Source organism: Mandrillus leucophaeus, unplaced genomic scaffold, assembly GCF_000951045.1.
Source record: "Mandrillus leucophaeus isolate KB7577 unplaced genomic scaffold, Mleu.le_1.0 Scaffold2016, whole genome shotgun sequence".
NCBI classification, from domain to species: domain Eukaryota; kingdom Metazoa; phylum Chordata; class Mammalia; order Primates; family Cercopithecidae; genus Mandrillus; species Mandrillus leucophaeus.
The window spans coordinates 310392-324861 of NW_012102051.1; the positions used below are offsets into that span (position 1 = coordinate 310392).

The window sequence follows — 14470 nt, forward strand, 5'->3', positions numbered from 1 at the left end:
AAAGATGCATCTTTTTACAACTAAGCTAATCAGACCTATTCCAATTGGACCCCATTTTACTATTGGAATTGTTCTTTTATTCATTCCCTTCATGGGTAATCTTTGTGCAATAATTAAGTTACCATTAGCTTGAAGAAACCTTTGCTTGGCCTTGTGCCTAAACCAGGCATCAACTCTGGACATATTTCTCTTTCATTCAAAAATTAAAAATTTTAGATGTACTACATTCTCAATGTAGAAAACAGGAAAAATATACATGCAAGTAAAAGGAAGACAATATATCACTTACCATCTTCCAATTTTCAATATCCTGACATATTTTCTTTAAGTTATAGTTAGATTTTTTAAACAAGTTGTTTGCACATACTAGCCTATGTATTTTCCTGAGCCATCTTTATAATGACATGGATAGAATCCTCTCTAAGATTCCCAATGACTTCTGATTCAAAGAATCTTTCTGATGCACCTAACACCTCTACCATCTTGCTAAAGCCTTCTCTTTTGATTTCCACAACACTATGCTTCTTTACTTCTCTGAAGAATCCTGTTCTCTCCCTTACTATAACTCTCTCTAATCCTGCCTTTTACTGAGTAACAGCATTGTCCAGGTTTTTCCGGCATTTCCACTTAATGGAAATGTTCAACAATACATTCATAGGTTTTCCTACTATCACACTAATGATGTTATTGGTAGTAACAAAAAAAGCCAACATTTACTGAATGTCTACTCTGTGATAGGTACTGCCCTAGACACTTTCATGTATTTACTACTACTATAAGGAAACACTCATAGAATCTGAAGTTAAAGAAACTCAGGTTCAAGAAGGCCAAGTATCTTATTCAAAGTCTCAGTGCCAAACAATAGATCCAGGATTCAAGTCCAAGTAGCCTGACTCCAGAGCTACTTCTCAATACACTATCTCCTGAACATCCTCCCATAACCTTAATCTCTGATCTGCTTGTCAACTTCATATCTCTGTCATAGAGACATCTACAGGTCAATTTGATAGTACTAGCAGAAACTTAAACCCTTGAAATTTAACACGTCAGGTTGTTCACTCTTTATAATTGCTCTTACATATTTTTCTTTTGAAATATTTCAAGTTAATTGAAAAGTAGGGAGAATATAATAAACATCCATGTACCCACAACTCAGTTAAATCTTAATATTCTTCATAGTTGCTTCAGGCCTTTTTAATTTAAGAAATGAAACTTTAAAGGTCATTCAAATATTTAATGTTTTTAGAGTATTTTATCCTGTCCTTCACTTTTCACATCCATCAGATGCTGAGAAATATGGTCCCTCATGGCATCTCTAGGTTATACCAATGACCATATATGGCAGATTATACATATACATACATACATATATATATACACATACATACATACATATATATATATATATATATGGCAGTCTCTTCCCAAGTCAATTAATGTGGATATTTCCCATCTTCACATTACAGTTTATATCCAGAGTAATATTTTTGATCTAATAATTAATGCCTTACTTAAATCAATTGCTCTTTCAATACCATTTCATTACTTCTTAATATTAAATCTCTCCTCTCCTAAAAATCTAATCTGCTTTTTAAAACCATCTTGATTAAGAACACAAACTGGAGAACCAAAGCGATCTGGATTTGAATCCTAACTTTGTCTCTGCACAGTCGGCTGCCTGGCCTTGGCAAGTTGACTAATCTTGGAGTCTTAGTTCCTTTAGGTAGAGGTAATACTCCCAATCTTACAGAGTTTTTATGAAAAGTGACTAAAATAACAAATACAACACTTCTTAGCACATTGTCTGGCATAAAGTAAACAATAAGTAGCAGTGACTATTAGCTTTGATGACTCTCATTTGAATTATCTTCCGAGTAGTAGACCGACCTTGCCACATTCCAGCTATTCCCTCTCCCGTACACCTATGTCTACCAGATACTCCAAATGCAGCCATTCCAAGAACCCTGCTGCATTTAAACTGTGACTTTACCATTTTTCTCTTCCAAGATTTGTGCTTTGAATTCCACTGGGGCATCTATTACCCTGGCTGTCTGCTAGGCTAATGCTCGCTCTACTTCACACTACCTACCTGTCTTTTCATCCTCTTAGAATGCATAGCAGCAAGGCCCTCTGACCTCACAATACTTTAGTCTTCCCAACTACACCATAATGCGCGAGAGAACTTTTGAATTTCCATTTCTTATGTTAGCCATCCACAAAGAATGCAATGATATGCTTCATACAAAGTATTATGATAATAAAGTCAGTCAAATGAAAGCAATTCTGTTTAATTCAAGATACTAATACTGATATTATATGTAACAACAACCAATCCCAGTCCTCCTGATTTGACTCTCCCTCAGAGAATCACCATCTTGGCACTTTGTCTTCAGGTACGAATAAAAGAAACACATAAGGCCACGCATGGTGGCTCACGCCTGAAATCCCAGCACTTTGGGAGGCCAAGGAGGACAGATCACATGGTTGGGAGTTCAAGACCAGCCTGGCCAACATGGTGGAACCCAGTATCTACTAAAAATACAAAAATTAGCTGGGTGTGGTGGCATGCGCCTGTAGTCCCAGCTACTCGGAAGGCTGAGGCAGGGGAATCGTGTGAACTCGGGAGGCAGAGGTTGAAGTGAGCCAAGATCGTGCCACTGCATACCAGCTTGGGTGGCAGAGAAAGACTTGGTCAGAAAAAGAAAAAAACAAAAACAGAGACACATAAAATCTTGAATTTCCCTACTGAGTAGGCTTATGTTGTTTCATAAAAGGTTTCCAAATTAAACTGGGGATATTTTCCAGATTCCCCCCAGAAGAGAAATATAATATATTCAAGAGGTCAAATGCATACCTATGTTAAGAGGAGTGGATCAGGATGTCCAAAAATCTCCACCTTAGGACAAACCATAGACTCTGCACTGTCAGCTTTGGGGTCACAAACTGAAGAGTCTGAAACACTGATTACATTAAAGTATGGCATTCAGCAGTGCTCCTCATGGGAAGAAGTCGGGTTAATGTACTTCATATCAAACTTGGCAGAAGTAACACAAAGTAATTTGGTTACTTCTCAGCTGGTAATTAAACATTGCTTCCTGTTTGCTAAGTTTGACCCCAAAGACCTCAGAATATTCACCAAATTCCATCAGGGTTATCTATTTATAATCAGCCATACAATTTTCATGCATGAATCATTTTTGTGACCTAAGTAAATGGACATTCATAGAAATCTCTGGTTCTGACCAAAGTAGTGTAAATGAAAATAATAATAGCAACAATAATAAAATATGCTTCATGTAGTAGTTATAAGAAGAAATGCTACTTTTTGATAGATGAGACATGCTGAACATACCATTTATTTAGAAGGCAAACCTCCAAATGGGAATGGAGGATAGACGTACCACTGAGATTACGCAAAGGGAACAGAAAATAGCCTCCTCCAGCACTGGCACACCTTACCTGAACCCGACAATTGGACATTCTTTGCAGATGTTGCATTTGGCCTGATGTTTTGCAGTCTCTGCTGCTGCCACTCGATGTAAAACTGGCAGCCAAACCATGGACTGTGGTTCCAAACGCATCCAATCTATAAACTCTTTCACACTTATTTCTGGTTTATTGTTATTCTGGTGAAAAAAGATATATATATTAAAAGTGAAGAAATGTCTTCATTTAAATGGTAGCAAGTGTTGTTGCTTCATAATCTTCTGAAAATTTGTGCAGAAGAGGAAACTATGTAACTCTTTCCATGTCAGTTAAGTCACAATGCTTTAAGGTTCTTCAAGTCAAGAAAATTCTAGAACTTATCAGTAGAAAAAGCAGAAATTGTCACATTGGAAGAAGTAAAAAAATACCAAGACTTCAATATACTCAGCTTTTGAAAGAAACAAAAGCAAAAACCAAAACCACCCAATTCAAAGTAATCTTTTTACATAAATAATTCTATAAAACTCGTTCGGCCAGGCGTGGTGGCTTAAGCCTGTAATCCTAGCACTTTGGGAGGCCAAGGTGGGCAGATTGCCTGAGCTCAGGAGTTTGACACCAGCCTAGGCAACACGGTGAAACCCCGTCTCTACTAAAACACACACACACAAAATTAGCTGGGCATGGTGGCATGCACCTGTAGTCCCAGCTACTCGGGAGGCTGAGGCAGGAGAAACTGCTTGAATCTGGGAGGTGGAGGTTGCAGTGAGCCGAGATCATGCCACTGCACTCCAGCCTGGGTGACAGAGCAAGACTCTATCTCAAAAAAAAAAAAAAAAAAATCATCTAAGACAGTAAAAACTTGTGAAAGACTCACTGATAATTTTACAAACTTGAAGGCCAGTATAAATGCTAAATAAAAGCTGTCATTTTTGTGTGTCCTGCTTGCTCCAGTCCCATTATATCATCACATGGGAAGCATATTGCTATGGATGTACTTTGCAGGATTTTCAAATTTATCAGGATAAATTACATAAAACTCCCCAATCCCTCTATAAGTCCCAAAACTAAGCAATTTTCCTATGTGCAAAGCTAAAATTTCTAACAATTTCATCCTCCTGTTGCTGTTGAGGTTATTCTGTGAACCTACATGTATAACTATAAATCATATTTAGAATTTGCATTTGATATTTTTTGTATTTCTAAAACAAGAAAAAGGGCCATTATAAAATGTAATAACCCATGACATCAATTCTCCTCAAAGATATGATGTGAGCCTTTTTTTCCTCTAGCAATGATAAATCACTGGCTATGCTTTGCCAAAATATCTGTAGACTTGTACTTTATGCATATGTATAACATCAGTAGTAACATTTCTAAAATGTCTTTATATGCAGTATACATTAAAAAGAAACTAAAGTGCTTTCTCAGTTTAAAATTAGTAACTTAGATCAGTATAAAACTTTGTGTATCTTTCTTTTGTATGCATAGTTTCAAAGAAAAAACTGATACTTTAATAACATCTTTAATGTATATATATATTTAAAATCTTGTCTTAAAAAGAACTCAGGACATTTTAATTCAGTTATTTAGCAGATACTTATTAAAGTAGGTATGATGCTCAAAGTGCAGGAAATCTAATAGTCTGAATGTTTTTGGTCCCCCAAAACTCATATGCTAAAAACCTAACCACTTAGGAGATGGTACAAGGAGGTAGAGCCTTTAGGAAATGATTAGGTCTTGAGGGTGGAGCTCTCTTGAATGGGGTTAGTGCCCTTATGCAAGAGGCCCAAGACCTCAGAAATAACACCACATATCTACAACCATCTGATCTTTGACAAACCTGAGAAAAACAACGGGGAAAGAATTCCCTATTTAATAAATGGTGTTGTGAAAACTGGCCAGCCATATGCAGAAAACTGAAACTGGACCTCTTCCTTACACCTTATACAAAAATTAACTCAAGATGGATTAAAGGCTTAAATGTAATACCTAAAACCATAAAAACCCTAGATGAAAATCTAGGCAATACCATTGAGGACATAGTCATGGGCAAAGACTTCATGACTAAAACACCAAAAGCAATGGCAACAAAAGGCACAGCAAAACAAACAAACAAACAAACAAACAAACAAACCAAACTGTCATCAGAGTGAACAGGCAACCTACAAAATGGGAGAAAATTTTCAAAATCTATCCATCTGACAAAGAGCTAATATCGAGAATCCACAAAGAACTTCAACAAATTTACAAGAAAAAACAAACAATGCCATCAAAAAAGTGGGTGAAGGATATGAACAGACACTTCTCAAAAGAAGACATTTACGCAACCAACAAACATATGAAAAAAAGCTCATCATCACTGGTCAACTGGCCATCAGAGAAATGCAAATCAAAACCACAATGAGATACCATCTCATGCCAGTTAGAATGGCAATCATTAAAAAGGCAGGAAACAACAGACACTGGATAGGATGTGGAGAAACAGGAACATTTTTACACTGTTGGTGGGAATGTAAATTAGTTCAGCCATTGTGGAAGACAGTGTGGCAATTCCTCAAGGATCTAGAACCAGAAATACCATTTGACCCAGAAATCCCATTACTAGGTATATATCCCACAGGATTATAAATCATTCTACTATAAAGACACATGCACACATATGTTTACTGCAGCACTATCCACAATAGCAAAGAGTTGGAACCAAAAGCCCATCAATGATAGACTGGATAAAGAAAATGTGGCACATATACACCATGGAATACTATGTAGCCATAAAAAAAAGGATGAGTTCATGTCCTTTGAAGGGACATGGATGAAGCTGGAAACCATCATTCTCAGCAAACTAACACAAGAACAGAAAACCAACCACCACATATTCTCACTCATAAGTGGGAGTTGAACAATGAGAACACATGGACACAGGGAGGGGAATATCACACACTGGGGCCTGTCAGGGGTTGGGGGGCTAGGGGACAGCATTAGGGGAAATATCTAATGTAGATTATGGGTTGATGGGTGCAGCAAACAACCATGGCACGTGTATACCTATGCAACAAATCTGCACATGTACGCCAGAACTTAAAGTATAAAACAAACAAACAAAAAAAGAGGCCCAAGACAGATCATTCACTTCTTCCATCATATGAGGAAACAGCAAGAAAGGTTGCAATGAACTAGAAGGTGGGCCCTCAGCAGACACTGAATCTGCTAGCACCTTGATCATGGACAGCCTCCAGAACTGTAGAAAATAAATTTCTGTTGTTTAAAAGCCACCCAGTTTATGGTATTTTGTTAGAGCAGCTTGAACGAACTAAGATAGGATACAACAGTAAAATGATAGCCACAGTCCTTGTCTTCATGGAGCTTAGGTTCCTATGGAAGAAACAAACACTAAGCCATGAATTATATAATTCAGTGTGTAATTATAATTGTACTGAGTATGAGAAGGAAGAGGTGGAAGATATTAAGGTGAATATAATAGGAAAATATAGCATTATCTGAAGAGGTCAGAGAAAGATTTTCAGAGGATGTGAGAGTTAAAGCTAAAATCTAAAGATCAAATAAGGATTAGGTATGAGAAGTGAGTTAGTGGGCAATGGGGAAGGAAGAATATCTAAACAGCAGACACAGGTCTAAAGGCACTGCTGAGGCAGGAAACAAGGAAATAAAATAGTGCAGCTGGAAAGTGGAGAGCAAGGAGAGGAGTGGTAGGAGAGGAGGCCAGGAAAAGGGCAGAACGAACAGCATTTAATGGCACAGGTTAAACACTGTAGCTTTTATTAAAGAAAAACAGCAAGTCTCTTTGCAAGGGTTGCTATTTTTTGAAGCAAATGAGCCTTAGGAGATAAAATATACCACTTGTTGGATGGTACCCAAAGTCTTTCAGCATTTGGATCCAGCCCGAGTTCCCTATTCCATGTCTCAGAACATCCTCAAAACCCTTCCCCAACACATCCTGCGTACCAGTGATCCTTCGTGCTTACCTGTTGGAAGCAGCTGCGAACACTAGGCTCAATATTACTGCCTCCAAAAGCTGCCACTTCACCTAGCTGCCGGGGTATCTGGATGGCATCATGAAGTAACAGGCCCAGCTGCCTCTGGTCACACATTTCCGTGGGCCCCGCCACTTCCTTAAAGAGATCTGCAAAGAGAGGCAAGAGGTTAACTTCCATCTGCCTACAGTGTTCTTTTACTTAAAATATATCATTGGTAATGTGGACTGAAACATGTAGATTAAAAAAATTTCAGAAGGACATGAATCTGATTAGCTGCCTCCTGGATTCCAATGACCTTAATATTCTGATCTTAATATTCTGCATTACATATGATATTAGATTATTTTAAGAAGCATGTAGTTAACCCGTTCCTGCAAGAATGGGTTATATATACATATAAACATAAATCATGCATATATAGTATAAATCAGTAAACACAAATTTCCTTTTTAAAATGATACAATAAACCCATATGAATTAATTTTATGACCTTCATAAGAAATTCCCTTCTTACTGAGAAAGAATGAGCCAAAATAAAGCTTCCTTCATGACTCATCAAAGGAATAGACATAGTTGGGTGCTGTGGTGCATGCCTGTAATCTCATCTATTGGAGAGACTAGGGCAGGAGGATCACTTGAGCCAGGAGTGAGACCAGTTTGCGCAACATAGCAAGACCCCAACTCAAAAAAAATTAAAAACAAAAAATAAAAGAATAAACGTAACTTAAATAACAAACCTTCAAATTTTAACAGATTTGTTTACCAACTTTTTGTGTTCACTCCTAAATTCAATATTCTACTAAATGTACGTATATTATAACTTATTTTAAAGACTTTTACATTCATATCTATTTTATATAAGAAGCACTAAAAAGTACAAGAAGGTGTGCTTTTTCTCTTTTGGGCCAGTCTCCCATTCCTTATTAGCTATAAACACTGTTTTTGTTTTACTTTATGTAACGAAATACATTTAATCAAATTTTAAAATGTGTGCATATTTTCACAAAGTTTTTAGGTTTTTCCATTCATTAAAAAACTGATCTGTTTTATAATTCTCTTAATTCAATAAAATTAAAACTCTTTTATTTTGTCCACTCTTGGTTTACCTTTTATTCACCATATACAATACCTTGAAGATCAAAATTATTATACAATTTTCAACAATAAAGCTAATATCCTAAGATAAGTTACTTTTGGAAGAGGAAGAAATTTCAAATACAAACAATCCATTTCATTATAGAAATTAATACTTTTTGGAAATAAATTCTAAAAATTCAAAAGCACTTAAAATCTAAATGTTCTTCATGTGAAATTTTCCAAGAATAGAAGAAAGTGGAGTAAATATTAATTGGATTCTAAAAATATTTTCAAACAGTACCTGATATCAGATCACAATGTATCATTTTCTCTCTTTTTTTTTTTTTTTTTTTTTTTGTGATGGAGCGTCACTCTTGTTGCCCAGGCTGGAGTGCAATGGCACGATCTCGGATCACTGCAACCTCCGCCTCCCGGGTTCAATCAATTCTCCCGCCTCAGCCTCCCGAGTAGCTAGGATTACAGGCATGTAACACCACGCCTGGCTAGTTTTGTATTTTTACAGAGACAGGGTTTCTGCATGTTGGTCAGACTAGTCTCGAGCTCCCGACCATAGGTGATCTGACCCACATCGGCCTCCCAAAGTGCTGGGGATTACAGGCGTGAGCCACTGTGCCTGGCCCATTCTCTCTTTTTATAAGGAATATAATGCTAGATCTAATGCTGTCAATGGTGAAATTTCAAACTGAACCAAGCTCAGTGATACTGACACAGTAATTATAATGAAGTATGGCTTTAATTATAAGCATACATAGGGAAAGCAAATTCAATGAAGATAAATTTCATTTTTATTATAATTTTTTCACTTAGATTTGGTTAGAGCTCTACTTGTTTCTTTCCATTAAAAAAAATAAGGCTATCATAAACAAAAATATTTATCCAGTAGTCTTAATATGATGTTTATTTTAAACCAGTCACTGGGAAGAGGTCTGTTAAGTAAATAAAAGTTGATGAATATGTATAATAATCTTTACATAAAAGTGTACGTTTTCAGCAAGATCAACTATGCCCAACTTTCCTCTTTTGAGGCATAGGGCTATACCACTATGCCACTATTAAGGTAAAACTACTCACAAAACATAAGGACAAAAGTGTCCTTAGACATTTTGACATATTTCTATAAATCCTTACAAAAGTTCCTACAAAAGTTCACATTCTCAACATTATAGTCAGATACAAAAAGCAATGTCAGGGTAAAGGAATGGGTAATAAGAAAGTCATAATCTAAAAACTCAAATTCCAATAAATCAGCACATAAGAGATGCTAATGATAATTTAAAAGGATGGTTTGAAAATGTGTATTTTTTTTTTTTTTTTTTTAAGGTCTCGCTTTGTCATCCAGGCTGGAAGTGTGGTGGTCTGACTATGGCTCACTGCAGCCTCTGACTCCCAGGGCTCAAGTAATCCTCCCACCTTAGCCTCCCAAGTAGCTAGGACTATAGGCATAAGCCACTGTGCCTGGTCTGTAAATGTGTTTTTGATGAGGCAAGGAAGCTAGCCAGCTATAAGCATAAAGACCAGGGCACTGTTAGAACCTAAACAAGGAATATTCTTAGGAAAGGACCAAGAGAAAAAAGTGTTATGGGGTTAAGACACTGACATTGGGCATTGTATTAATAAAATCAATGTTCAGACAGATACCGATGATCTTGAATGGCGGCCTTGCCGTTGCATTTGAAGAGCAAACTGTCTGGAATATCAATTCTAATAAAGGAAATAATAATGAGGAAGTTTCTGATATCAAGGGGGAAATAAAAACTGGAATCAGAGTGGTGAAGGTCCTCAAAGTAAAAAGCAAAACAAAACCCCAGGACATTCCAAAGTCTGGATATATCAGTAAAGATTTAGATTAAAGATTAAAACCCAAGAGATTTCTTATTTAATTAGTCCTAAAATGGCATACTTTGTGGATTCAATTAAATATGAGAAATTTCACTGCAGAGGCTTCTGCTTCCCCTGCCAAAATCTGAAAGTTAATGTTGAATTATAGACAATGAAAGCTTTGAGGTTGAATTTGCATATGTTTCAGAGTAAGTTCTACACTATAACTGGTACTTTCAGAGAACCCTAATTATTTCAGAAGCACAAGAAACCCCAAATCAGAGATGATAAAAAATCCATTTCTAATTTTGTAACATTGATATTTTCATTAACATTTGTCTTTCCTGATCATTATAAAAATGATAACTTCTTCAGCTTTGGAAATTACATCTTTTCATGATTATGATTCTGAAAACTACTTAAATTCTGGATAAAGTGCCACAAAGCAAAAGCTCTGTGCAAAGCCTCCTTCTGCATGGGTAACTAGGCTCTCACTCCGTCATAGCACCCCATCTTGTAACCTTACAATCAGCTTTTCATTTCATATAAATCTACATCTCTTCACTGACATTCCTGTCAAACTATGTAGGAAAAACAGGCCATCACGGTCTAGACCTGAAATTCAAAGTCAAATAACCTCACAGCAGTCCCAGAAATTAAAAGCTATTAAAATGTACTCATGTTCACATAAGATACAAAACTGAACTAAGTTTACAGGGCCTATAATCAAATATCCTACTGTTTTTTAGTATCTCTCTATTCACAGAATATCCCTAATCCTCTCCCACAGATGTATGGATTTCTCTGTAAAGAATCATCTGGGAATAAGCATGATGGGATCAAATTCACATTTTATGGACAAAAATAAATCAAAATATATGTGATAGTAGTTAAGAGTTTGGGGACTCAGTGGCAATTGCTACCAATTATTCAACAACTGCTATTTCTAGGTACCTTAAACATTACTCCTAATTCTTTTCCAAGCAGGAATTATTAGCTTCAGGTTTCAGTTGAAGAAAATTTGCTAGATTTCAGCTTCTTGAACTGTAAAATGGGAATACTCTTAGTTGGCAATATTCAATGAAATCACATAACCTGCCCAAAGACACTCAGCTACTAAGTGGCAGAAATTTGAAGACAGGTCCCCTTGGCTCCTGAGCACAAGCCTTTTCCAAAGCCAAGATATCTTTCATCAACTGACAGATAAAGGAACACTGTTGATTTATTTGGTAAATCTAAATATAACAAAAATTTAAAAATCATGTTTTATTTTGTCACAATGGTAAAATATGTTTATTTAGGATTATCATCTATGTCCATAAAGGTTCTAGTTCATCTTTTTCTTTTAAGCATTGGAAGTATAAAGAAATAAAAAAGTTTGGGCTTTGGAGTCAGAAAAACCTAGTATCTAATTCTAGCCACATCCCTTATTGGCTCTGCAGTCTTAGACTAGTTTCTTAACCTATCTCAGCATTAATTTTCTCAGCCAGAAAAATGGAAATCCCAATGCTTACATTATGGAGGGATTATTCTAAGAATTAAATGAAATATAATTTGTAGTTAGGTCTCACTCCATCCAGGCACCTCATCTCTTAGTTATAATCAGTTTTTCATTTCACATAAAGCCCCAAGTCTGTGCACTGCCACCTTTTGTCCAACTTAGTATAGGCACAGTAAGGTTTAAAAAAAAGAGAGAGAACTATTACTACTAACAAATTATATAATGTAAGTTTCCAGTAAATTGTTATAATCATTATTATTACTCAAAACACTGTTGGTATATGAAAGCTCTTACATACATCTGTACTTTTCTTCCAAGAGACCTTTGGAGAGAGACATCAATCCAATCTTCAGACTCTGCACTCTAATTTTTCCAGTTCGACCCCTAAAATTATAAGAATGTTAATGTATTAGATGCATTTAAAACCATATGCAGCATGTTAATTGCTTCTGAATATCTACTTTCTTGGGGGTAAACCATTAAAAATAATTATATCTTAAAGATGCAACTTTTCTATTAACTTTTAACAACTAGTATTAAACCTATACTGTAATTTCATGACATATATTAACAGGGTGTTTGGCCAAGTCTAGAAGAATACACAGCTTGAAGTCACTTTGCACATAACACATGAACTAAGAAGGACAAATTAAAGCAAAATGACAATGATAATTATAAAGCTGAAAAGATTTCACCTTTAAAAATACTATGAATTAAACCTATCTGTTAATAATTGTAGATGCAAGATTCAAAATAGCTAGAGCTGCACACTTTATACATGTGACTTCATACAGCAAGAAAAATCTAATAATATATCTAAAAACAAGAACACAAACAAGAAAATTATATACTAAGAGCTTACAACTTGCTGAATACTTATTGGTAATTAAGTATTAATTAAGTATAAATATTGGTATTTAAGTATTCAGCAAATTATAAGCCCTCAGTATGTAGTTAATTTTCTGTCAATGCAGTTTTTATAAATTACTATTGCAATTTTAATAGTCAGTGATCTTAGACAGATGTGAAATCCCTATTTGGGGAAGTATCAAATTATAATTCAAACCAGAATGTATTAAATAATCAACACTAGAACATAGTTTTACACAACACTAAGGAGAGATCATTTCTATTTCACTTATAAGTCGACCAGATGAAACATGTTTTTTTAACTTTAAAAGCACAGAGTTTTCTTAATTTCATTGCTTATCAAAGAATTACTGAGTAATTTACGAAATGTTAGTCACAGTAGTCCCACTCCTAGGAATTGGAAGATAATTACAAAAATTAATAAGATATTATCCTTGCTATGAAATAACACATAGCCCAGAAAAAAGCCTTTATTGCTATCTTTATTATTGCAGATTTAGGATCCGTTTTCATTTTAGGTTTTTATTGTCAATTTTCTTATTTGTTTTTAACACACAAGTACAGCACACTTAAAACCTGTAACTGAAAGTTTACATAAATATATGAATGTATAAAAGTTAATAATTTGTGCTATTTTAAAAACATAAATATTTGAATCATGTAACTTTAATTTTATTCAGTCTTCTTGCCAAACTATATTTAATCACTGATTTTATTGATATTTTTACTAGTAATACTAATTGATATTCCTCCACTGTCAATTATATGTACTAAAGGAATTTTCTGTATGCATATTACAACACGTAAAGTATGCAATAAATAAGAAAGGAAAACGTGCTTAGGGATTGGTGCAATGTATTTTCAAAGTACTCCCTCAATAGGCTAGAGTTGGTAATTTATATTAAATCATATCTAATAAACTTACTGAACCCTTAATATGTAGGTATACGACATTCAGAATTAACCTCTGAAATGATTCATACTTAATATTAAAATAAGCATAGTCCTTCTAAGCAGATTTTCTAAATTAATATAATCATTCATTTCTCACAATTACAGAAATACAAGTTTCACATTAACCCTACAGAGAGTCATGCTACAAACTGTGTTTCTACTTTATATCTTTTAGAAGTTTCCTAATTATCACATGAAACACAATGTTTACTTCTTTTCAAAAGAAGGAAATGTTTACTCTCTGGACCCAGTCAGACAATAGACTTGCAGAGGATAACAGAAGGCTTTGTGAATGGGCTGAGACAAGTACACGAATGTGGCTAAGGACAAAGTGATTCCTACAGGGAAAAATGGTCAAAATAATATGCATTAAAGCATGACCCCCACTCTACTGTCACAATACAAGAAAGGAATATCGAAGATGGCCGAATACAAACAGCTCCAGTCTTCAGCTCCCAGCGCGAGCCACATAAAAAACAGGTGATTTCTGCATTATCAACTGAGGTACTGGGTTCATCTCACTGGGGAGTGCCGGACGATCGGTGCTGGTCAGCTGCTGCAGCCCGACCAGCGAGAGCTGAAGCAGGGCGAGGCATCGCCTCACCTGGGAAGTGCAAGGGAGAAGGGAATCCCTTTTCCTAGCCTGGGGAACTGAGACACACAACACCTGGAAAATCGGGAAACTCCCACCCCAATACTGCGCTTTAAGCAAATGAGCACACCAGGAGATTATATCCCACACCTGGCCGGGAGGGTCCCACGCCCATGGAGCCTTCCGCATTGCTAGCACAGCAGTCTGCGATCTAAC

General features: G+C 35.8%; 1 protein-coding gene across 1 annotated transcript in view; it reads right to left on the reverse strand.

The window, feature by feature from the left end:
• LOC105539271 (utrophin-like) overlaps positions 1-12222 on the reverse strand; it is a gene marked incomplete at its 5' end in the record, with an annotated part of 64657 nt that extends 52435 nt beyond the window's left edge. Inside the window, 3 exons of the mRNA XM_011979456.1 lie at positions 3460-3626; positions 7410-7567; positions 12137-12222. Of these exons, the coding sequence (XP_011834846.1) occupies positions 3460-3626; positions 7410-7567; positions 12137-12222 (411 nt within the window). The remainder of the gene's footprint in view (positions 1-3459; positions 3627-7409; positions 7568-12136) is intronic.
• Positions 12223-14470: the final 2248 nt, after the last annotated feature.